Genomic DNA, 27,279 nt, shown 5'->3' on the forward strand with positions numbered 1-27,279 from the left:
CGGGAATCAAACCCGGGCCTCTCACGCCAAAGGCGTGTACACTAACCGCTTAGCCACGGAGGAGCTCAGGAAGATATTTTATTGTTGTTACACAAAGAATATAAACTAGAATCGAATGATAGGAATTCGGAATACCATGATATTGTACTTGGAGTCTAAACATGAATGAGGAGAGGGATAATGTGTCAAAAAGAATCTAACTATATCTTATAAAATAGATTATTAGTGTTATTAGATTTATGGCATATCCCTCATATAATATTTCCGACTACACCAGAGGTAGTGGTATTAGAACTTCTACGTATAGTCGAATTTTATATTTCAACGATATGTACGTAAACATTTTTGTTACCATGTCAGTCACTCAATTACTTGTGTTACTAGCATATTATTGAAAACCATTAGAGTATTGTTCATGTAATTCTCGTGCAACGAAAATTTTAAAGAAAGGCGGCACGGTGTCTCACTAGTAAGGTGCTTACCTCTGAAGCATCTAGTCCCTGACTCAATCCCCGGCCACGTAAGTTTGTAGTGGATAATATTTTCGTGGATTTTCTCGGGGTACTCTCGTTTCATCTAACATTCTCATTCAATTAATTCCTCCATTATCATTAACTTGTCTAAATCATCGACTGCGTTATTCTACGATCATAAAAGTGGGACGTTAAACTGAAAGATTTTATTTTTTAAATTTTTACTTTAAAGATAGAACTAGTTTAAATAACTGCCTTAATAGTGCGAGATCATTGCACATGTTTCAAATTGAAATATTAACAGTTGAAATGAATATTCTCATATATTTTTTTTCTCTTTCTCCTTTCTTTGTTATTGATATGCCCAAAATAAAATCCTGATCTCGAAAATAGGATATAATTTGAAAATATTAATCAATATGTTATTGCTGATGTGTAGAACAGTATACACATCTATAAAGTATTGAACAGTGAATTCTGTGGTTAAAAATCTTAAGTCAACAATTTCCATACAAAAGTTAGTTGGTAAGCCTGATTGGGATGAAGAGACCTCGAAGCTTCAAAACGACCTGTTTGGATATTCATTTGGGGAGGAAGAGACCTTTTTTTGGGGACGAAGAGACCTTACGGGGACAAAGTGACCGCTTGTGCTTTCTGGAGAAAATTGCAAGAGGTCGATACGTCCCAAAATGGGGACCAAGAAACCTGTTCAAGATATCTATCTATCTATCTATCTATATCTATCTATCTATCTATCTATCTATCTATATATATATATATATATATATATATATATATATATATATATATATATATATATATATATATATATATATATATATATATATATATATATATATATATATATACAAATGATCGAAAATGACCAATATCAGTGTCGAATCCTTGGTATTCGAGGTCGCAGAGATGAACACTCTTATGGGGCGTTTACACTTAGTCGATTTAGTCGCACGACTAAATCGACTCGCTGCATTTGCCACTAAATCGGAGCAACTAGGCCGAATCAGATCGATGGATGTGTTCAATTATTTCAACCACAGAAAATAGAACGTCTTTCAATTCAGTTGCCAGTCGATTAGTCGCCTTCGATCAACAAGCGATTAAGTTGAAGTCCCGTTTACACGGTCGATTAAGTTGAAAGTGACGTCAATTCAACTGAATCGAACGCAAATCGACTAAGTGTAAACGCCCCAATACTTCTTATGCCGTGCCTCACAACATGGGGGAGGGGAAGGTGGAGATGTATAATATCGAATATTGCCGATATTAGTGCCAAATCCATAGTTTTCGGTGTTGCTGTGATGAACAGTGACACTTCCGATGCCGTTTAAATTTAAATTCAGCCACGCAACATGGTCTGGGAGGGGGGAAATATAAAAATGATCGAAAATGAAACGATTTCAGAAAGTGCTTTCGTAGTACCGGTAGAAAAAAAGTGACTGACTAACGGAACATATTACTATTTTTCCTTAATTTAACCAGCTAAGCGGTAGATGCTACTTCCTAATAATGTATTTTATGTTTTCGAATATAAAACGTTTCTTTTATTCAGAAATATAAAAATTGCTCCCAGATATACGTGATGGGACAGAAAATGTTCCAATAGTTCAAATTTAACATCTTTCCTTAGATATCATAGAAAGATGATGGATGGATAACCGTATTCGGTAATACAAATATATTCTACGTACTTTATGCATCGCATATGTTCAAAATGATCATTTTCGTTTTAAGTTCATTTTCATTCTGAGAGCATATTCCTAATAATATCGCTTTTCTTGACTTTTGCAATGACCTAGTCATCAAATTCATTATTACAGACTTGTGTGCTACATTAAGACCTGGAATTAGTGATATAAGCTTGATAGACTGTAATTGACGTTTTACACTTAATAAAAATACAGCAACCAAATATGCTACTCTAAGGGGGGGACACGGTGTCTCAGTCTTAGAGCGCTTACCTCTAGTGCGTGGGGTCCCTGGTTCGATCCCTTTCCGAATAAGTTTGTGGTAAACAACATCGTGTCCATGAGTTTTCTCGGGGTACTCTCGTTTCCTGCCACATTATCATTCCACCAATTATTTCATCACTCGCTTTCCTATATCATCGTCTTCCTTAGCCTAAAGAGCATCGTGGGATGTTAAACTATCAGAACTTAACATGCTACTCAATAGTATAGGAGGACGCCATTTTATGGTATCGTGTATGTGACGAATTATTTGAGTTGACAATTGTAATAAGTCATGTATCATTTTCCTGTATGTAATAGTTTATTAAGGTTATTAAAGATTGTAATGGAAATATTTATTTTAGTCGGTCCGGTAGATTGAAATAATATGCATGAAACGTGAAATTTAGAGTTTAGAAAAGTATGATGTTGCTTCCAAACTTTAGAAAATGAAAAACAATCTACAGTTATTACTTCATAATAAAATTGAGCCAATTATATTTGTATTGATGCTCTATAGGTATGGAAGAAACATACTTAAATGATGTTTCTTTACAGGCCGATCTTACTCTAACTGATCAGAAGCTGGCCAAGCAGTTGATGCAACTTCGAATAGAAATTCAGAAACTTCGACTTAATATATCCTGTTCTGAACATCAAGCAATGGTAAGATATTCTATGTACTAAATAATGTACACAGCGCACCAAGTTTTGCCTATGAATGTATATCTTCTGATATTTTTTATCTCATTTTAGCTAAAGTTTACAAGAACAAATAATAAACCAAATAATGCATTTGTTAGAAAAAAAGGAAATCAAAGAAAGAAAAAAAGGAATATAAGAATAATAGTAATATGATTTATATATTATGTTTGATATTTTCGCAGTATACTCTAACGGGTACATAGCTCATTTAGATATTTTAAATTTAATACTGTTTAATTTCCTTGAATCACATTTATCTTTTTACTTTTTTGTGTGTGACAGCTTAGTTTGGTGATATTCGTCTAATAGTGTCCATTAATCAATAAATGCTTAATAGTTTAACGATTGCGACGGTTTCCGCTCCTTACCTCGTCTTATATCTAAAAGTTTTTCGGTTTCACACTGACCATGCAGTCGTGATATTTTTCCTTCTAATTATAAAAGAGAAAAATAATTGAATTTATTGGGATTTCAGTGACAAATGCGGTGAAATGGGTGATATACTTTGTGTGACAAGTAACCGATGTCTGACTTACGTAAGGATATCCAGACTTGACTTATGTAAACTTCTATGAAAAGAAAAAGTTTTGGAATTTTAGTGCACTAGTAATCTTCAGAAATCACTAACATGTTTAAATATTTTTTGTGAAATTTTTACAAATATACATTAATACACAAGATCATTGACTTTTCCCTCACAGTTCAAAGTGATGCTGGCAACTCAAAAAATTGAAGTAGAGCCTTGAAATCTTTTTACGTTATACGCGTTAGGACTATCTGGAGAACGATTATTACTACGAAAGTGGAACATACTATAAAGTTATAATATTTCATTTACTGTCTTAAAAATCTACGATTTCATTATTTAAAAAATTCAAGTCGAAGGCGGCACCTCAAAAACTTGATGTATCGATTTGAAATTTTTCTGTGCTTTATTAACCACATTTGGCCAAAAATGGCAACTAAGGTAACAAGATTTCGAAAAATACGTTTTTTTCGATACACCCTATTGTACACCTTTGTATGCAATTGTTTTCGAAAACAAAGTGGTATTATGAAGAGGAACTTAGAGATGCGACTTCGTTCTCGTATTATATCCATGTTTAGCCCCCGCCAAGTGAACTTTGTGATGGACAAACACCGTGTGAGTGGGATACCGTTTCCTCCCACTTTCTTCATTCCACCATTTCATTCCTCACTCATCATCACCGTCTCCTTTAGCCTAACCGGCATAACCGTGGGACGTAAAACTCAAAGATTTCATTTCATTTTATTATATCCATGTTTATATGAGCTCTTTTTGTACAGTTCTTGTTTCTTGTGGACCGAAAGTAATGTTTCATAAATATACAATGAAGAAAGTGGAATAATATTTAGGTCTTTGAATAGCATTCTGCAAGAAGTATATGAAGTATTGGTGATTATTCTTATTACTTTCTTTTGGAATATAAAAAACTTTCTTAAATTCGATGAATGAACCCCAAAAGGCTATTCCATATCTGATTTTGCTGTGGAACAGTGCATGATAAGCTGTTAGTACTACTTTTCTACTTAAAATGGGAACAAGTTACCTTATTAGGAAAATCACAGAGGATAATTCATGAGATAATTTTACAATATGTTGAGACCAGGACAAATTATTATCTATCAGAAAACCAAGAAACTTGACTGTTTCGGCTGGCTTCGTTATTTTTTCGTCTAGTTGAAGTATTGGATATGATGTCAATTTAGCACGGTTAGAACTAAAGTATAAGCAGAACGTTTTGTCGGAGTTTAGAAACAGTTTGTTGTTCGCAAACCAGGAAACAATCTGTGGTATACTGTTATCTATTTTCTTTTGGACTTTAGGTGGTTCTAATTTTATAATGACATTTGTATCGACTGCATATAAAATAAGTTTAGTCTCTCTAAGGTGGTATGTCATATCATTTATGTAGAGAAGAAACATATAGGTCCTAAAATTGATCCTTGTGGAATACCTACGTTGATGTATGTAGATTTCCTTGGTCCTAGTTTAAAGTTTGTTTAGCTTGTTTTAAATGTTCATTTCCACGTTTTTTGGTTCTTTTATACCGCTTCATAAGCCGTTTTGATTCACTTTTGTCTATTCCTCCTGTAATCATTTCCCTTTCTGTTCTTTGGTCAAGAAGAAATGACACCTCTAACTTTAGCACTCGTCTTTCTTTTCCACATTTACAATGAATCAGTGGATCAACACATTCATACCAAGCAATACCAAATAAGATTTCTCTGGCAAATTTTTGAAATTGTACTATTTTGGCATCACATCTGGATTTTTTCGATGATTTTAGGAGCTGACGAACTTTCTCGTGATATTGAAGAATTAAGGTAATAATTTGTTGTTGACTTAAAGTAGCTTTTCCACATATCGATGACTCCTTCCAAACTTGAATTATTTTAGAAGCCACTATGTAAGTAATGTCCTTGGCTGGCGGATCTTTTTTAGAACCGGAATTATTCTTTGTTTCCCTTTTCCCACCGGAATTGTTCCAGCACACTTTCTATTGTAGGCAGTTGAACACAACTAAATTCTCTGGAGACCCAATAACATCGTGATTTTTTTTTTTTTTTTTTTTTGTATCCTCTAACCGTAATCGAGTCTTATTCTCCAATTCCATGTTGATACAAGCAAAACAATTGCGCACTCACAAACATATATGGAGAAAACCACAGGCTTGTAGACAATAGGATCAAGCAAGAAAACAGTATCACGCGTCAACGCTACCAAACTAGCAAAAGCACATCACTCAAATGTAATAATTCACCTCAAACGGATTGTTATGTCTGAGTAAGCGAATCCATTTGTTTCGACAATTGAGTTGCAGGGGAGACAGGTGCCACACACGAACATTATAAATTAATCGATGGTGGCACCTCATAAACAAGGGCTAACGATTTTAAATTTCTTTTCTCATTATATTTGAACTAGTTGGAAAACAATTATTACTAAGAGTAGTACTGTATAAAGTAATAAATATTTCACTTAATGTATTAAAAATCTGTGATTTTATCATTTTTTTTCGAATTTCAAGCCTATGGCGGCATCTCAAAAATTGAGGTATCGATTTGAAATTTTTTCTATGTTATATTAAACACATTTGATCAAAAATGGCCACTAAGGGTAACAAGATTAAAAAAAAAAAGTTTTTTTCGATACACCCTAGTGCACAACTTTTTAGCTCGTTGCTTAATCAAATGAAGTCTCGCCAAACATGAATGTTTTAAAAAGTCAATACGTACTCTGTTGTTAAATCACTGCTTTTACAGTGTGAAGGAAGACTTGCAAATTGATCTAGGTTCTGCTAAGTAGTAAATGTAATTTTTGTGTATATATATTTTTTCTATTTTGTAAAAAAAAAAATCTTATGTATAAGGAAAACAACAATATTTTATCACGTTTTTTTCTATCACCAGTTTTTAGTACTTGTTTTTACTTGTTAAAGTACTTGTTTTTAGTTTAATGTTTAATATAATATGTATTTTTATAATCACATCATTGACATGTTCTATATCATATGGCAAGCAGCCAATGTAAATGGTCATTGAACGCAATAAAATTCAATTCAATTCAATTATGTAGTCTGGAAAGTAGGGTCAGGGTATATGAGGCAACACTTCAAACCATCCAGCAACAACCTTTGCAGCACGAGATATGTGAGATAAAGGATTGTACTCTTTCCTCTTTCGCCAACTTTCCACACCATTTGATTATTTTGCGAAATTGTGCTAATATCTAAGTAGAACTGTTTCCTGCGCTACAATTCACATTAAAGGTAATCAGTCAACAGTATTTCTTTGACATATCAAAAAATATTAATCAAAATATTTAAGAATGTGTTCCTGTTTACAGGTAGTTGTATATTTCAGGACTGAAAAGGTAAATTCACGCCTCATTCGAAGGAAGATTTATTTTGACTTTGCTGGATCGTATTAGATAATGTCCAGATTGACTCTGAAATAATTACAATCTACTTTCCTGTTCCTATTTCGATATTCTGAACATCCATTATGTTCATTTATTTATTAACTTCCAATAGAGCACAAATCTCCAATTATAGGAGGCTTACGTGATATATTCTATATACTTACGTAAATGATAAAATTCATATACAATACAGAAATAAAATAAAAAAGAGAAAAGAATACACAGATGAAATAATATCAACACATTTACAGAAGTATAACATAACTTCTCAATAGTTGGGCAAATAATGTTCTTTCTTTTCAGTGCAGCATAAACATATTTATATTTTTTTCAAATCTATTTTTTCTAATTTCATTAAACTTCCAAACTAATCTTACAAGTTAGTACATTTCTATAAGTTTCTGTTCCAGTCACTTTGCAACAAAATAATTCTCTACTTTTAAGTGATATACTTTACATTAAAACTTAGTTCTACTTTAAAGAGAAAGTTTTGTATCATCCCGTCTGGCACCTTAAGAATGAAATTACTTTAATTTTCCCCTCTTCCATTACTTAAGATAGAATATATCATATAAATCCCGCGAGTGTAAAATTCTTCTTAGTCACTGTCGATTTACATCCGTAGAACCCAAGTTCTAAAACAAAATATTTAATATGATTAAAACTTTTAATTTGTATTATTTCTTGTAATATTTTTGAAGGTGCACATATTTTTCATTGGCCAATGATTTTCTACTTCGTTCTTTCCTTTACACTGAGAAAAAAATGTACGTGGCGTACTTAAAATCGCACGTTACATTTGTAAATCCTGTAGTTTTTGGACTTAAAGTACAGCAAACGTATAACTGAAAACGCATGTTTTATAATACTGTACTTTCTGTATAAGTGTTCCATCTGCACGTACTTTCCGTATGAAACAATATAGGCGGTCAGGATCTCACATACAAATGAACGTATATACCTAACGAAGGTTACATACATTGTAGATATATATGTAATATAAGGAAGAGTGTTAGATATCAGACATCCTGCAACGCATGATGTAACATCTAAAGGCAGTGCCTATGTAGCATACGGATAACGTATGCTCCGTACTAATTTCTGTAGTAAGCAAGAGGGTTCCGTATATTTATACAATATACCGCTGTCCGGAGAACGGAATTTTCTCAGTGTAGATTTATAAATTTGACATAATCTTTTGATTTCACTTGGAAATGGTTGTGTCTTTAACATTAGATTATAAATTGTACACAAAAAATATATCAGTATTTGAGAGCAAGTCAGTCTTCAATGCATAATCGTGGTATGTGATTACGTCCATTTACCTTCTTAGGTTTAGATTTGCTACAGATATTGTGCCTTGCTTGTTTGTGGGCACCCATAAGCATTCTGGAAATCGAACTTGCTGAGATCTTGGAAAGCCGTACTTGGTTATGAGAGATGCTATGAATGGACCCGACACTGATCTTCAGGATGTTTACTAACTGTTGAATAGTTATTCTGTGGTCTTCCATCAAATTTTTCTTAACTTTGTCGATTATTCCTTAATTTTAAGAGTGTGCTGACCGTCCACTCTTTGGATCATCATCAATGTTTTCCCGATCTCATTTAAACTTATTTCCCCATCTCAAACTAGTGTACGCTGTGGAACAGAGTCTTTATAAATCTTCTGCAGACGTTCGTGTATTTCAATGTAAGCAGCCTCTTCCAGCGTTACAAACTTCATCACCACCCGTTGCTCCAAATTCGGTATTTTCCTTTAATGAGCCATAGTATGTCAGATGGTTTCACCTAGAAAGGAAACAACGAAAGATTATTGGTTCCAACCTTCCACAACAACTAATAATGAATATATGAATGTATGTGCTAAGTAGAGATCAAAAAAGCCGTATTCTTTGGAATTGATTTTTCACAACGACAGATTTTTTGAAAGAAAAAGAAAGAAAGAAAGAAACGAAACTTTCGCCTTTTTTACCTTTTATGAATGACTTGTCCAAGTGTTACCATTGTTTTCCTGTAGTGGACTGTACAATTAAATAAGTGCTTTTAAAACATACACTACTTATTAGTTCTATTTTCAATCCGGGGTTGGCTATTTTTATTGGTTTTCAAACTGTCATTTCATTAGTTGCCAGCAAATAGTTATGAAACCCACGATATCACAAGAGTCTGATACATTGGTAGTCTGATCATCTTTTGAAGTTACTGACAGTTATATAATACAGAAAATATATCATAAACCAAGAAACAGATAGAACCCATATTTATTTTGATATCGGTTTGATCTAGCTTACATCTCCTTCTCTGTTCAGAAAACATTTTATTGTGAGCTTCAGATATTCTATTAGAGCCTAAAATCAATTTACATAAAACCATAAACGACCATTTTGAGTATGATGTTAGTTTAATGGCAGATAAAGTTCATTATTAATAGAACCTATTCTTTGTTTCTTTATATCATATCAATATATTTGAAACAGAAAGCCTTTTTAAGCCTTTTCACGCTCAAATTTGAACCACTCAATAAATACCGTCTATATAGATAGATAGATACATTTGTTCCGCATAACCTCCTACACAAAAAGGTGTCTCTAGCTCCAAAGGATAGGTAAGAAGTGAGGCTTTAATTTACACACATAAACTCACTAGTTAAAATCTCAAATGGTTCACATTTAGGTTAATTTTTAAATTTTGCCTCTGCATCCCAAACTTTGTCTTGATACGTGCCTCCTCAAAACTTCATAGTATTATTCCCTACACACGCTCTGGTTTCGAAATTGGTACCCGTTCACTTGTGTATGTTTCAATTGCTTTTCAAGTGTAAAATTACTTCATTGCTTATTTATTTAAACACATTCTTATTTTTCATCAGATTGTTTTTCTTTCAATTATTATTAAATTAGCATCTACATCTAATTTTTCATGTACAAGTCCAGTGATAAATAGCTTTCACTTTCACTTTCACACCTATCTCAGTTTTTCTGAATTCTGTGAGTTAACTTTCTAGCTGTCTAAGTTCATCAACATATTATGATGATGAATATGCTGTTGTTCGTTTTAAACTCTACAATGTTTCTTTCTGGAACAATTTTTGCATCGCTATAATGAAAATGTACCGTTTATTAACTAATTATACTGCATATTGTAAAAGCAAACGAAAGTTTTTTTTTTTTTTAATTGAATCAGATCCTAAATTTTTGCTGCCCCCTAAAATTTTTACGGTAGGCTTGCAAATGAACTATAATATGGTTGGATCGTCCCCCTAACTTCTACTACCCCCTACATTTTTGGGTTAGCTAGGAGTCTGAATTGAATGTTTTCATAGCTTTACTCCTCACGAATTTGAATCTCAACTAACACATAATTCTTAATTTTGAAACTCAGAGTTTTAAACGAAAGTTACTCTGCAATACACCTATTCACTATATTTTTCAGTACAAGGAGAGAGGAACACTGCTTGGAACCCTACGCAATGAGGGTTGTGGGAAACGCTGAAACGTCATGTGCATAGTATTGTATTAAAACATATTTATTTACGAGTTTTTACCAGATTATTTTTTTACGAGTTGTACGAGAACGTATTTTTAAATCAGGAGGAAGGGTGCGGGGAAGTTAAAGACACTATTTCATTTTCACTTGGTTGATTTTAATCACACGAAGACTTAATTGCGCATTATTGGAACAAAATCAAATATTATTTTTCGATAACTATCGTAGAACCCTTTTTTTTTTTAATCAGGGAGGAGGTTACTTACTTCTCGTTGCAGATAATTTCACCTCTCATTCTTGACTGATTTTACCTCCAAGCAGTGAGAATTGTCAGAAAGACTCATAAAGCATATACACCATATTCTATAAGAATCACGAAAGCTGACGTGGAACATTTTTCCTGAACCACAAGGAGGGTTTTCCTAAATCACATTTTTCCTAAATCATACAATATATATATGCATACTCTCAACATCGAGTGGATTTTATCCCCTTATTCATGTTCGATTACAATCCCAAACAATAGAACTACTTCTGAAGGTTGAAGGAAGAAACACAATCATGTAACCATGAAAATTTTGACGAAATATTGTCAACAATTCACATTAATTGGCATTCAAATGCATCCGATAACTTATCAGGCTATATCCAAAGAACTATAGGCTTATACTATATACATTTTGAGTAATCAAATAAATGGACAAAGAGGTACATTGAAGAATTAAAACAAATTCCAAACTTGAAAAAAAGTTCAACAATCAAATATTAGACTTTAAAAAAATATCAATGAGTTAAATGCTAGAATTGGGAATTAGTTTCAAATTTGATGATATGGAGTAAGTTTTGAGTAAGATCCAGAGGTATGCAAACAAACAATTGAAAAGACTCAACAACGTGTGAATGAGAATAAGAAACCAATTTAACGGGGCACCTGTATAGTGTAATCATAAGGTTACGTACGGTACCTTCCCAATTAACTCGAAGAAAATATTTAAGAACAACAATTATAGACATTTATTTCTGCACACGAATGAGGAGTCGCTGAACAAAAATTTTAGGTACTTTAGATGGCGTCTGCAACACTGCATAGGTAGTTTAGATAGTGTCTATGAGAGATTTGGCAACATAGTGTAAGTCACGATGCTTGATGTTACCCTACATCAGGCACGTAGCCAGGATTTCGTAATAGGGAGGGTCCGTGACAAAACACTGTGGTTATCACACCAGGGGCTGGATCGTTCTAAACTATTTTACTGGCAAAATATATTAGTTCGTTTTGCCAGGATTTCGTAATGGGGGTGGTAGTGACATGAAATATTGTGGTTACACACCAGGAGCTCGAACAATCTAAACTATTTTACTGGCAACATACCCATATTGGTTTATTATGACAATAAAATGAGGATATGTTAGTATTTTAATAACAAACTATAAAGAAATCTCCAGTAAAAGAATATTTTTAAAATATTGAAAAAGATATAGTCTTCCGAGGTTATTTGAACTCGGTTCGTCCTGTCTTCTTCCTTCTTTCTCTTATCTTCGTTTAATGCCGTCAAGGATAGCAATAAGACCTCATTGGCAGTAAAAACATCCTATAAAGTGGATTAGTGTTGCTGCGAAATTGATTTTTTTTTAACACGTGCAACCGGAATCTATGTTTTCAGGCTCATATTATTGGTGATTGGGGGCATTTTTTAAGTTCTACCTGAGAGTCTATCTGATCGAACCGGTTTATCGATTGTCATTTGTAGTCCATAGGATTAACATGGAGCTAGATGGAATTCGGAATGTTCCGTTCTCATAATGTCCATTTTAAACGTGGACCTCTTTCGTTTCCTCCACACAAAGCTCCTTATAAAAAAGAGTAACCAATCGTTTGCTGTAGTTTTATATTATTAACGCTGATTCTTGTTTTTCTCGTTACTTTCTATTTCGTCGTTCCTTAATTTTTTCATTTATGGTTTTGAAGGGGGGGGGTCCGGACCCACCCCTTGGCTACGTGCCTGCCTACATTCATGAGTTTTTCCTTAGCTCTTCCTAGTAGGAAAAATAAAATCGTTTCTTAATGAAATTTACAATTTCGTAATTTAGTAACACTTGGTATATCCTTACGTATTGTTTTCTTTATTTAGAAAACATTTAGGAAACGAATGATCATTCTTAAACTACATTTTATATTGATTTACATCTGAAATATTACTGTGATAGCAAGCGTGTGAGTCACAAACAATATGCAAGTGTTATACTTATAATTCAAATAAATATTTGCAAAGTACATTTTAAACAAAAACTGTGAACTTGATCTTCAATGTGTCCCTATCACATAACATTATGTGTAATGGAACTCAAGGTCTATTGAACTATGTTAAAGATACCCTAACTCCCCATATCAGTTAAAAAAAAAAAAAAAGTTACAACCTGACGAATTCACAGACATTGCCGACTTATCTGTGTTAATAACATTTGTGCAATACAAATTTTCAAATTCTTTTCGCAAAAGTTTCTGTTCTGAACGCCACTTCCATTCTCTATAAGTGGTACCGTAGTGTTTTCTTTTCCTTGGTTGATTACTTCCTCAGTGAAAACTCGATAGCACGTAACAATTGCATTGACATGTGCACAGATGGCGCACAGGTTGTGGTAGATTATGTTGCTGGCTTGTTACAAGATTCAAAAAAGTTTCAAAAACCTACATAAGTAGTCACTATGTGCTACACCGGCATACCCTCGGAACGAAAAAAAGAAAACAGTGATATTAAAGGAGGTATTGGACAACGTTATCGAAATTATCAACTCCTTTGCAAGGTAGATTGTCCAAAATATTGTCTGAAGATATGGGAAGTATACACCAAGTCTTGGTTATTACACACACAAGTACGATGGTTGTCACGAGGCAAAACGTTGTCCCGTTTGCTTGAACTTCGACCTGAAGTTTCTTCACTTAAATGACTAAAAACAATTTGCTAGCAAATTATTTGAATGATGAGAAATGGTTGTACACACTCTTACTTGGAGATTTTTTTTTTTTTTTTCAAAATGAACGAATTCAGCACATCCATGCGAGGAAAAGCGAAGATAATATTTGACGCTTAAGGTGAAATTGCCACGCTGAAGAAAAAGATAGCATTCTACAGAAAGCATCGAGATTAAATATACTTCAAATCGGACATGTTTCATGTCGTCTTCAAACTTTTTAGAAGAAAATAAATAATATAATGGATGAATCATTGACAGCAATAACAAAAGAACAATTTAACAATTTGCTTCGAAAATTTAATTCATATTTTCCAAGGGACACTCAGGAATTCCTTTTAGACATCGTTTCGGATAGTTATTATGAGGTATCATTTAAAAGGAAGTCACTTCCCAAATTTTGAACTCAGTTATGGGAGGACTTTTAGATATTAAGTTCAAAACTTAAATTGTTCTTACTACGTTTTGGTACTACGTACCTCTGTAAAACGGCCTTCTCAAGGTATGTGACTACAGCAACTAACTATCGAGCTCATTTGGATGCAGACGAAAATATGCATCTCCAATAGACTCCTAAGATGCCTCACAAGAAGCACACACATTAACTTACAATGTATTAATACATGTAACGCTGCAATGTTTTTCAAATATATTTACAAACTAATTGTTATAACATTTTGTAGAATTCACTAATAAACCATATTGTTTCCATTTCTCTTTTATTATTGTTTCTAATAAACTAATGAATAAAAATGCTTTCCTATTTTATTCACAATACCGGTATACATAATAGATTTTATTTTTTTTATTCAGAATACAGACAGATAGAACTAAACACTCTTGGGACTCCACCCCCCCCCCCAAAAAAAAGTGTTAGAAAGGAATCTCTGACTGACAAAAAATGAGAACTGCTAACATAGATGGTTTCCAATAAACATAAGAATTATAATGTCGTTCACAGCAATTTAATATCTGAACTTATTCGGAGATATGATGAACATTGTTAAAGTTTGGAATACTGCTTAAAATTGTAAACCTGCGAGAACTTGTAATTGCAACTATCAAAAACAATTACTATAATGTTATAGAAGCAGACGAAACATTAAAAAAGAAAAAAAAGTTTCTCATATTTTATGCAGTCATTTTATGCAGTATAGTAATCCCTAATCATATTTTAATATTTCTGGAGTAGGTTGATATCAAATTGCTGTAAACGGCATTATGATCTTTACGTTTATTGAAAGACATCTATGTGATTGTATGAGATACTTATTTAAGCACTTTCTCTAGACAAAACTTTCTAAAATAGTAAAAATTTTAATTTCTTGTAACTTTGTTCCCACTCGTTAAAAATACGTCATATCATGGTCATAGTATTCGACGTTAAGGTAGTTCCGATGTGCATTTACATATCCATCTCACTTATGTCATTACTGACGTAGAGTCCTCCAAAATTCGGATGCTTGTGGTGCTATAGCTTGCTTAATTTGTAACACTGAATAATAAATGTGATATTCTAAGTTTTCATTTAACGTAGATTTGAAATACTCGTATGTAATAATTTGATGTAGTGCTATTTTTAATATGGCAACACTGCTAATCAGGTACTACTATGCAATATATCAAATAATGTTTCCATATTGATGTTAGCATTTTACAGAATTTCATAGAATTTTATCCATTCGTTAAAAAGTTACAAGAGCGTTTCAAGACAAATGGTCCACCATGTATAAATAAGAAATAACTGTTGTTTGCACTGCTTATGGTACACAATAAATAAATAAATAAATAAATAAATAAAATTAAGAAAATAAGAAGCGAACAATCTTTAAAAAATTGATATTTGCAGGCATCAAAAAGCGCAAATGAATAGGGCAATTCTTTAAAACTCACAGTTTGTATTTCACAAATTCGAAAAGTTAGAAAAATGTTCTCGTGGTCCTCTGCAAGATATATCGTGTAGTCTCGAATACTTGGTACAAGTTTGCCTGATTTTGACCCTTACTGACTAAGTAATTAATACTCGTTTGAATAATTAATACTCATTAATTAAGTATACTGATACTGATTAAGTAATTAATACTCGCAATATAGTGAACTTTCGATTGTATTCGAATCAGTGTTTGCAGAAAGGACCTAAACCCATTTTATGTAGCTTTGGGATATTAAAGAAGAAAATAAATCCAGGACTGCAAACATTTCTTGCGCTCAGTCTATAGTTCAATCTTGCGTTTACACCGTTGTAACACTTTCGAAACCTACCCTTTCTAAGTTGCTTCCTACACAACACCTGACCTTTCTAAGTTGCTCCCTAGAGAACACCTGTATTTTCTAACTAGGAATGTGCTTGAACCTGAACCCAGAAAGTGGGAGTGATTTATGTATTTCCTACAAGCCTGGATCAAGGTAAGATCAAAACCGGTTACCGAAATTGGAGAGGTGTCATGCATTTTGGTTCTGACCAGCACTTCACCCATTTTTATTAAGATCCTTATACCTGTCTACAAAGTCCGTGGCAACCATGAAAAATCTGAAACGGTGAGCCAGATATGAAAACAGAAAAACATGCCTTTTATCATTTCAAAAGTACAACATATCAAAGTAAAATAAATTGTCGCAGGGTCCCAGACGGAGTCCAACTTAATATTTTTAAATGGAAAGGGGGGTCAACTTGCAAATCGTATGAAAGTTGGTGTTAAATGAAAGAAGATAAATCAAGTCTCGACTCTCTACGATAAGCCTGTGCAAAATAGCGGTGGGTCAAAATATCTATACAATCTTCATTGCAAAGTCTATGACCACTGCTATGAATCTGAAACGGTGGGATAGGTGTAAAAACAAAAACATGGATATGTTATTATTTCAAAAGTATAATGATTCAAAATAAAATAAAAAATGTTTCAGGTTCCCTCGCAAGGTCCTAGACGGGGTCCAACTCAAAATGTTGAAATGGGTAAGGGGTTCAAGTTGAGTATCGTATGAAAGCTGATGTTAAGTGAAAGATGAAACACGTCCCAACTCTTGATGATAAGCCTGTGCAAAATGGCGGTGAGTCAAAATGTCAACATAGGCGTCATTGAAAAGTTTATGCCCACTACTATTAATCTGAAACTAGGGGCCGCGGTGCCTCAGTGGCAGAGCGTTCACCTCTGGTGCTTGGAGTCCCGGGTTGGATCCCAGCCCCCGCCAAGTGAACTTTGTGGTAGACAAACACCGTGCTTATGGATTTTCTCTGGGTTCTCCCGTTTCCTCCCACTTTCTTCATTCCACCATTTTATTCATTACTCATCATCACCGTCTCCTTTAGCCTAACCGGCATAGTCGTGGGACGTAAAACTCAAATATTTCATTTCATTTTTTTAATCTGAAACTGTGAGACAGGTGTAAAAAAAAAAAAAAAAAAAAAAAGACTAGAATGTTTCAAGTTCATCACGTTTCTGTTGACATTTTGACCCACCGACATTTTACACAGGCTTATCGTAGAGAGTCGAGACTTGATTTATCTTCTTTCATTCAACACTAACTTTCATACGATATGGAAATTGACCCCCTTTTAATTTAAAAAAAATTGAGTTGAACCCCGTCTGGGCCCCTGCGGGGGACTGTGGGACAATTTATTTTACTTTGATACGTTGTACTTTTGAAATGATGAAATATATGTTTTTCTGTTTTCATGTCTGTCTCACCGTTTCAGATTTTTCGGGGTTGCAACGGACTTTATAGACTGGCTTAAAGATCTTAATAAAAATGAGTGAAGTGCTGCCCCCAAGCGGAATGCATGAGACCTCCCCAATGTTGGTAACCGGTTTTGATCTTACCTTGACCCAAGCTTTCAGGAAATATACGTATATATCACTCTTACTTTGTGGGTTCAGGTTCAAGTACATCCCGAGTAAGTTGCTTCGTAGAGAACACCTATCCTTTCTAAGTTACTCTCTAGAGGACATCTGTCCTTTCTAAGTTGCTCCCTAGAGAATCGGAAAAGTTCATAAATCTTTCAGGAAAATGTGACTCAGGTCCTTTCTGAAATTATCGATTCATTTTAATGTTCTCATTAGTATATTTATTTTTCTGTTGTGAACTAATTGATATAAATACTTTTCTCGCAATTTTTCAGGTAGATGAGGTAATGTCTGAGATGGAGGAACTTAAAGATCAAAATCCTGAACTTTGTGATCTACCTTTAGACACTGTGTATGTACTTATTTATTACATATAAAAAGTATTTTAAATTTATAGCCCAGTAAAATTAGAGTTTAATTTAGAAAAGTTCCAAACAATCTGAATTTTTGTGGAAACCTTTATTTTGATATCCTCAACATATTCTGAAAATACATTTCATATGAATTTTGCTTTCTTTTTGGGGAGGTGAAAAGGGAGAATTTAATTTTTTTTTATTTTTTACAATTATCATTTTTCGAGGGAAATAATGATGAGAAAAATTGTAGTTTATAAAATTCTACACAGAAAATTCCTTAGACTTTTTCTTCCATAGGATCCATCGTTTCAAAGATTTAGACAGAATTATGTCTGAAGAGAAACAGCGCACATCCCTATAGTCTTATATATAAAAATGAATGTTTCTTTACTTGTTTGTCTGGCATACAAATCCACACCATTTATTTAATATATTTGTAAGTAATTGTATCGCAGAGACCAAAGATTGGAAAAGATCATAGGCTATTTAAAATTTTTTAATGCATACTTCAAAGAATGAGGATGAGATTTAAAAGGGGAGAGATTATTTAATATTTATGCCAAAAATAGAGTATCTCAGGAGCTTCTCATGTTAGGAAATATGAAACTTGGTTTGTAAACTCATTTTAAAGAAAAGTAGACGTACACATATGACTTACAATCTGGGAAAAAATACTATGTAGGTAAGACTTCCTACCACCGAGGGGGAGTAATCGAGAACAACCGACATTAGTATCGAATCCATAGTTTTTGGGGTCGCTGAGGTGAATAATGACATTTCCGATGTCGTTTAAGTACAAGTTCAGTCCCCATTTTAGCGAGAAATGAGAACTAAAAAATGTTCCAATGACAGAAATTAGTGCTAAATCTATAGTTTTCGAGGTCGCTAAGCTGATTGGTGACCTCTCAATGGCATTTAAAACCATGTTCAGAAAAGAATGTGCATGTCAACTGGCCCGAAAACTGACAACAGCTACACCTCCTTGTTATTTATACTATTCAATTCTTTATGTTTTGAGAGGGGATTTTTTTTTTCGAAATTTTGTCCTTTGCTTCTAAAATCTCGGGTTAAGAGGCCCCCAATTGAAGAAACATTAGTGAAACTAGTTTTCACTGATTTCAGCGTCATTTATCATGAATCTAGAAGAAAGTTTCGAATAAAATAACTTATTTCTCCTTTTAGAATCAGAATCTGCAATAAAAAAAAAAAAATGGGGGTCTCCATTTGAGTTTAGAAAGTTGTAGTTCATCCCACTCCTAGTGGCTAGGGAGCGGGCTAATTTTATCACAGGTGAATTTTCCTCTACAAAATATTAAGTTTTCATTTCGAGGATCTTTTCCGTCTGATGCTTGTAAGTCCAGTTATTTCACAATCTAAAGTTAAAAACTTCATCTTGTTTAGACATAATTCAGCTATATCTTTGGAACGATTTATTCTACGAAAAAAAAATCTAAGGACTTTTCAGTGTAGAATTTAATAAACTACAATTTTCTTCATAACAATTTTATTTGAAAAATTGATAATTTTCGATATGATTGCAAAAATATATAGAATTCTCCCCTTTTCCTCCATAAAAACAAAAAAACGCCACAGTCAGTGTTTACAGCGAGTAAGTATTCATTCACTTTGGAATGTAGATCAAACGAAAGGACAGCAATCATTTGCTTGAGTTGAAAGTTAAAACAAGAATAAACATGATTGAATGTCATTGATATAGCAAGCAGCAAGAGTAAGGAATACTTACGGACTTTTTTTTTTTTTTGTCAAGTGTGTATTTTGACTTTCCTCGCCTTCTGCTGCTAGCGGCATTCTTCACCAGTGCTGCTGTGGGTGTGATAACACAGTGTTACAACTAGAGGAAAGAAACGAGCTTGAGAGCCTTGCTGGAAAAACCATTCATCCTACTTTATTTTACTTCACAACAACGAATTTCCAATTGAATTTATGTACAAAACACCTCCTAGAGTATGACGTTATTTGACTCCCTTCTGCTCGAAAACACAAAACGCGTTTTAAGTAACTATTCTCAAAATTTCAGGTTTTTTTTTTTTTTTTTTTTTTTTTTTTTTTTTTATAGAGGCCCATTGGAGATATAGAACAGTGAAACATGCCAACTTTACGATTATTTTTTTTCAGGCCTTTGGGAGCAGCCCCAAATTTTTGTGTATTAACTTATGACCCCTGACTACATGCACACACAAATTCAGATCTCTCCGTCAGTTGTTTTCTCTTCCCAAACTTGTCTTCAATGTCCAAAAATGTTGCTACTGTAGACCCTAATTTCACCACCTTCAAATGGTTTTAGTCAAAAATGTTAGAGATCAAAGTTTCAGCTCTGCACGAGGTGGAGACGTTCAACAATTTTCAATTTGTTAGGACAAATACATGCTAAGATATTAAAAACATAAATATCTACAATCGAGAAAACGCAAAATGGCGGCAGCCGCTACGTCGCCATGGGATGTTGTAAAAAATAATTAATTGTGGTTTCGAAGCATCCTGGTATAGAATAAACATTCATGAAAAAAATAGATGTTTTTGGAAAGGTCGATCGGCAATTTTTCTTTTTTCTCGATCACTTTGCATGGATTGACCCTATAGGAGATACCATTCTGAGCAAGAACGAAAAAAGCTCCCATGTACATACATTCCACATGTAATAGTTTTAGCGTGAGACGCAGTTAGCCCTTTTGCTCATTTTAACTTGACACTATTCACGAAAATATTTGTAGAAATTATACTGTACTTTTTGTCAGTTCATGAGCTAGGATGGAAGAAAGTAGAAAGTAGAAACGCTTTCAAAGTCTTGACTGGAAGACCAATCGGAAAACGACCATTAGGAAGGCCTAGGCGCAGATGGGAGGACAATATTAAGATGGATCTCGCAGAGATAGGAATACAAAGTAGAAACTGGATCCAGTTGGCTAAGGATAGAAGTCAGTGGAGAGCTTTTGTGAATACGGCATTGAACTTCCGGGTTCCATAAGCCATTAGTTATGCTGTACTTTTTGTAATGATATGATTCATACCTCGTATAAATGGAGTGAACTTTCGAACAGTATAGTACTCAGTAGAGTCGACTAAGAGAAAATAGAGAGATATTTAAAAAAATATATCTTTGGACTTGGAGTATCTCGTTTTTCTGGCTACGAATATTGGTGGCAACGCTTTGCCGACACAGACAAGAAAACGTCCAACGAAACTTATTGTATTTTTTGTTCGAGGCAAGTACCTTTATTATAGTCGAGAGGAACTTCACCACTTGGCCCCGAAAGAGCATGAACGTTAAAACACTACTCTTCATGCAGGAAATATAAAGATGACACTGCTTGGTACGAAAGTAAGCATAAACTTGAGGAAATCAAATAACTTTATTTAAGATTGACAAGTGACATTCACAATATTTTTTTAGATTAAATATTCACATTAAATAATTTCAGAAAACTATAAACTCAAGTCTTCTTTTCTGCCAAAAATTCAAGTATCAGCCAGATTATCAGTTGTAAATTAAATGAATAAAGAGGCGTCCTGATATACTAGTATATATGTGCAGTTCAGCCTTACTTCGCATTTTCATATTGTGTATGTGTAAGTTTTTCATTTAGCACGTAAACAGTTAATTCGAATATGATAGTGGGGCCCGTGGTGGGTCAGTGGTAGAGCGTTCACCTCTGGTGCTTAGGGTCCCGGGTTCGATCCTAGCCCAGCCCCCGGTTTTCTCGGGATTCTCCTGTTTCCTCCCACTTTCTTCATTCCATCATTTCATTCATTACTTATCATCCCGTCTCCTTTAGCCTTACCGGCATAACCGTGGAACGTTAAAAAAAGATTTCATTTCATTCATTTCGAATCTGATAGCATTTATAGTGTTAAAAATTTGAAATAATTATATCTAAAATGTGTTAGTAATTACTACAAATAGTAATATATAATTTGTTTTCTGTTTTAGGCACGCGAAGTCTCCTTTGCGAGACTTAGGTGTGACGAAGATGAACATCACGAATCGAAGGTTTTCCTTGTCTTAGAGACCTAAGTTTCTGCTGACAATCTGGAGAACAAAAACGACGAATCAGACTACAAGACTCACGGATAGTGGTTTGGCAGTGGCTAGTGAAGAAAAAAGAAAATGAATTTACAATTTATTTTAACATTCACATGTATTCTCTACAGAAAATACAGAAAACGTTTTCGTAGTGCAGGAAATTCACCTTCTACTGTGAAGAATACAAAGTTTTTCAAAGTCCAATAACTTCCTTTTTAAAAATTCGTTGTCCAAATGTTTTCGTTTGTTATTTGCTCTTTTATTAAAATGAACTACGTTGTATTTGTACTGAAAATTGAATGTGATACATAGTATTAATTAGTAAGGCTCCCAATCACGGGAAAAATTCATCCTTCATTGACGTTTAGTAAAACACACTGCATTCACAGATTCATCAACATAATTAATTTTCATGAGGATAAAGCTGTTCTCCACCTGGGACTTTTTTCTCAAATCTATTAGTCTTGTAATACTAGTGTAAATATTTCAAATCAAATATTGTATAATTGTATATAGCATAAAACCATGACAAGCTAGAGGTATCAGCATTAATATTTAGAAAAGACTTTTGCTATTATTCTAGTGTTTCTGCTTAATCATATTTTATGACTTGTAAAAATCATATTACAAGACTTGTTGCTTTGAGAAATAGGCCCATGGAGTTGCATTTTCGTGGATAATATTCACAAGATATTGATAGCATAATAATTGAGCTTTCCTATTATTCGAATATCTCAAAAATAATTATATTTTTTAAACAAATTCAACAGGTTTGTGTATTTTTTCCCTACTTCTTGTTCCAAATAGATATTCGTTTTTTTTTTTCTTCTTCGAAAATTTAACTAAGTCTAGACTCCCCACGTGCGTACCAATCAAGTTAAGGTATGTCTCCATGCCAAAATTTGGTTAATATCAGATAAGTTGTGTAGATTGCATATGACATACACTGTCTTTGTGACTGATTATTTAAATTAAAAAAAAAAAGAAGTCCAATGAAGGACGAAAGGAGTCGTCTTTTTTCTAATACTATTTGGAATGTTTCTTCTTTTTTAGAAGTGTAATTTGATGGATGTTAAATAGTGTACATGTTTTAAACCACTTGTATGAATGAGAATGTACGTTAAGCAATAAATATTTATGATTAAAATAAGATATTCTACTTGAACTTCAGAACCTGAAAGCAACACACACGTAAGTAGTATATTGGTGACATATCTTTGCCCAGGGATACTTTTTACATCTTGGTTTACAGAAATGGATATATTTCTGCAACACGGGAGAAAATATTTGTTTCTAATAGCCTGACATTTCAACTTCGTACTGTAAAAGTTAAAAGAGGATTGTACTAGGGAGAAGAATACCACAACGATTTTTGCTTGGTAGGTAATTTAATTCCTTGGTATATATAGTCAGCAGCAAAAGTATCTCTCTTCTGACTGCTACGATGGCTGGGTCCAATATTTTTTCTGTTTTCACAAACGCTTGGACAGATGCAACTCAATTTACACCTAATATTTCAACCAGGAGACGACAGGTGATAAATCTGTAGAGCATTGAAAGAGGCTTCTGCTGTGAATTTGATGCACGAAGAAATTTCTCCATTTTGAGATTAATCTCGGGGTTGGGGTGGGTTGCCCAATGAGTGCAATATATCAATGATATTATAATTCATTGTGTGTTAATGTATTATTTTACTACATTCTGCATGTGACAAAAAAAAAAAAAAAACAGACCATACATGAGTTAGAAAATGGTAGAAAATAAGTGAAATTATTAAATCTGGATCAATTGAAGGAAAAACTTTGTAAATCTTTGTTCCCATTCATGACCCTACTCTAATTTTCCCATAATTCGAACATCTCTTTCTTGCCCATAGGAGAAAATCTTGCACATCACACTGAGTATGGATTGAAATTAAAATTAAAGCACGTTAAAAATTTAACATCTATGAGGGTTCGAACCTGGGTTGCTGGAGCGAAAACTGATGCAGTAACTACTCACCTAAGTTAACCACTTACTTGATACAGCCCAAACTCTGTCAGCTATTGAAAATCTTTCATGTAAGACTTGTCCAGATTCTAAGGCCTGTATGAAGGAATGATCATTAGATGAGTTACCCATCACTTCCTTCATCAACTCAGAAACATGTTACTAGTAAATAGACCTCCCTCAAGGAGGGAAATGTCTCGAAATGTGCACATACATAATCACCCAATTTATTTCCATGCTTGAACCTGATGAACGCGATTGTTGGTTACAGCAAGATGGGGCTACATGTCACACATAAAATGAAACTATGGATATGTTAACTGAGTTTTTCGGTGACAGAGTAATAAGTAAAAATTTGTGGTTCAGTTGCTCCCTGGACTTGAAATCTCCAGACTTTTCTTATGGAGAAATTTAAAACAAATCGTGTATATAAATAACTTGCAAGGACTGTCAAGACCTGAAAAGCAACATCTGCAGAGACATTGAGGAAATGAACTTGTCAACTTTCCGTGAAATTGCTTCCAACATGCTAAGACGTGTAAATCTTTGCTTGAATGAGAATGGCGGGCATTTTCACCATCTATTGTGAGGCTACGTTTCCCTTTCTTCCCTACTTTTTTCAATGTATTTTATTTAGTGTTTCAATGATTCCATATGATAAACAGTACTTAAACACACATGCTGTTCCACTTAAACACAGACAGTGCTGCCAGTGCATAGCGTAAAACTTAAAAAAAAAAAAAAATCGCTGGTACGCCATTAATAGCAGAATTCTGGACAAGCTGATGGTAAAAATGAACCTTTTTTTTTTTTTGACTACGATAACTACCGATTCAACCTACAAATCCGCGCTGAAATTTGTGGGCTGCATGTCTATGCACATGTATGACATACAATTTACTATATTTTGTAAATACTTTTTTTAAAACACTTTCACTTACATTTGGCAACACTGCATGCACGCACGTGGACCTCATTAGCTGCTTTTATGTTTTAAAATATCTACACGGATCAATTTAAAAATTTGTGTATCATTTATACGTGTACCTCATTCCGTTCAAAAGTTAGCCTATACCTGATTCCAACTTGCGTTTTAAATGGGACACTCTGTATAACCCTGCTATTATATTACAACGTAGATTGAAATGTTATACTTGTCTTTCATGATCTCTCAATAATCTTACGAAAATGATGAACAAATGCATCATGAAATTTGTTTCATTGAAATGGAGATACGAGAATCCCATTATCAAATCAGAACTGGAGAAACGTATTCTGTGGAGTATATTGAACTCAGCAGATGACCATTAAAGTGGAGCTTCCTCCACGCTTAATAATTACTCTTACCGATTGGCATTGAAGTTGGTGAAACGATTTTCATAACTTAAGAGAATATATGTTTCATTTTCAACTGAAGTTTGATTCTGACCCACTGTGCTATGCTGTAAACCAAGGGTACCCATCCGCTTTGATACATGTTACAACCTCTCTCACATGTCCCAGAAACAGCAACCATTGCTGTTCCGTCGATGGCGTGTTCCTCTAATCCAACTGTTTTAAAGTTGAGATAGAGTGTGGTGAGGGACGGCCTATGCTGTGAAGGTTGATCTTACAGATGGTCTATACACTCCCAGTTATACCTTATTCAATCCCGGGTCGTGGTTCAGATCGTATATTTTTTAATCACGCTCGATCCTAACCATAGGAGCTAAATACGAGGCTCTGATTGGTTGAAGTTATCCGTTTCTCGCAACGTAGCATATATATAGCAGAAATCAAACCCTCCTGGTGTCGGCTCTCGTTGTCGAGCGTGCTACCGCAACGGACTAGTAACAATAATCGCTTTTGGCGTGGGTTCAAACCCAGTCCAAGGATTTTTTTATGTTTAAAAAATTTTCGTAATACTTTTTTCATTAAAATAAGATGAAAATAATACTCAAAAAAGTGCTTTACTTATGTTACGCGTGCAGTTTTTCTATACGAATTCGTAGTAGTAGTAGTAGGAAGAGGTTAGAAGCCCGCAGGGCTCGTTTTGTTCCACCTTGACTCCCTGATATAAATTTAACCTCAGTTGCTTCTTCAATTTCAACAAAGTGACAATTTTCTTCTATTACTACTATATAATACACAATACATGCTCCAGAAGATTTGGGCAATCGCAAACTGAAACCAATCAGAAACGTGTATTTACTTCCTATGGCTAGTGTCGAGCGTTAGAAAAAGTATACATTCGGAGCCCATGGTATAGTAAGTCGTCTTCTCCATCACGACGTTGCATAAGGACAATAACAGAAATTCAAATTCGTGTATTGCATCTAAACTGATTCAATAGCTCGAACCTCAATACCTGCTTCCTAATTCTGGGTACAGCATTGGTTAAAACTTGTTGTTCATGTATTATACCGTAAACTGGGTTACTTGGAGTGTTTTTTTTTTTCTTTTTCATACTATCCCTTGTAATTTTTGAAATTAATTTGTCTTCTTGTTGTAATGCTTCTAGAACTTAGTCCATGTTACCTTTTCCTGCAGTCGTAACAAAATTTTACTGAGACTGAAGCCTTCCAGCAGCGATAATGTACTATTTCCAAGTAGCCTTGCTTCTTGAAAAATATGTCTTTTCACAGTAGTAAGAGCTGTGTGAAAGATGGGGTTATTTGGAAAGAAACACTTGCAAGATCACACCTCCCTGAGAATATTGATATGCCACATGCCTATGTTTCTTTCGTAATAATGTGTTCCTAGGCAGTTTTAAATAAAAAAGATTTTTTTTTTTTTTGCACAACCTTTTAGTTAAAACAATAAATTGTTGAACCAATCTAAACTAACTACAGTGGTAAACTTGTCCTCCTGAAGGACTACAAAACCAGTAAAATATTTTCTTTTTGCAATATGCTTTTATATAAGTGGTAGTTAAAAAAAAAAAAAAAAAAACAATGCAAGGGAAATTTTGGCAAATGCCAATACACGCATAATCTCCTGAGACTTATTTAAGACACTAAAACATGTCCTACATAATTCTATGAACTTTATGTATGTATGAGATCAGTAATTACCTTACATATGTTAACAAAATTACCTGATTGCATTTTTACAAGTGTACATTTACGTTAACTCTTTGCAAATGGTACTGTTATAATAATAATGTAACACAGTACGATAAGGACAAAAAATAAATGCCAAGCTAGGTCCAACTGATAGAAATTCACATATTGAAATTCTTTGCTGCAGTCATATGGAAAAACAACTTGTTTCCTGCGATTGTAGGTGGGTTCAGCCAAAACCTCAATAATGTCATCGTTGTCTATTCTCTTGTCTATCATTATTTGCAGCCCATGCAAACTTAAAATCATGAATGTTTTAGAAACTTCGCTTTGTATTTTGGACCACTTTCCAATATTTGGCCAACATAATGTTTAATAGACCTCTTCCTACGATAAGCTACTATTACCCACACTCCAGCTTTGTGATACTGTGGCTCTTTCTGCACATACGCC

The 27,279-nt window shown here is 33.9% G+C and overlaps 1 protein-coding gene across 2 annotated transcripts in view; it reads left to right on the top strand.

Moving 5' to 3' along the window:
• Window positions 1-22,142, top strand: part of LOC145693327 (uncharacterized) — a 334,188-nt gene extending 312,046 nt beyond the window's left edge. For both annotated transcript variants that reach the window (XM_081769215.1, XM_081769216.1), the window contains exons 3-5: window positions 3,002-3,109; window positions 17,674-17,750; window positions 21,704-22,142. In XM_081769215.1, the coding sequence (XP_081625341.1) occupies window positions 3,002-3,109; window positions 17,674-17,750; window positions 21,704-21,779 (261 nt within the window). In that variant the 3' untranslated portion in view covers window positions 21,780-22,142. The remainder of the gene's footprint in view (window positions 1-3,001; window positions 3,110-17,673; window positions 17,751-21,703) is intronic.
• The last annotated feature ends 5,137 nt before the right edge of the window (window positions 22,143-27,279 follow it).

The sequence above is a fragment of the Thermobia domestica genome, chromosome 8, assembly GCF_964235325.1.
Source record: "Thermobia domestica chromosome 8, izTheDome1.hap1.1, whole genome shotgun sequence".
Classification (NCBI taxonomy): Eukaryota; Metazoa; Arthropoda; class Insecta; order Zygentoma; family Lepismatidae; genus Thermobia; species Thermobia domestica.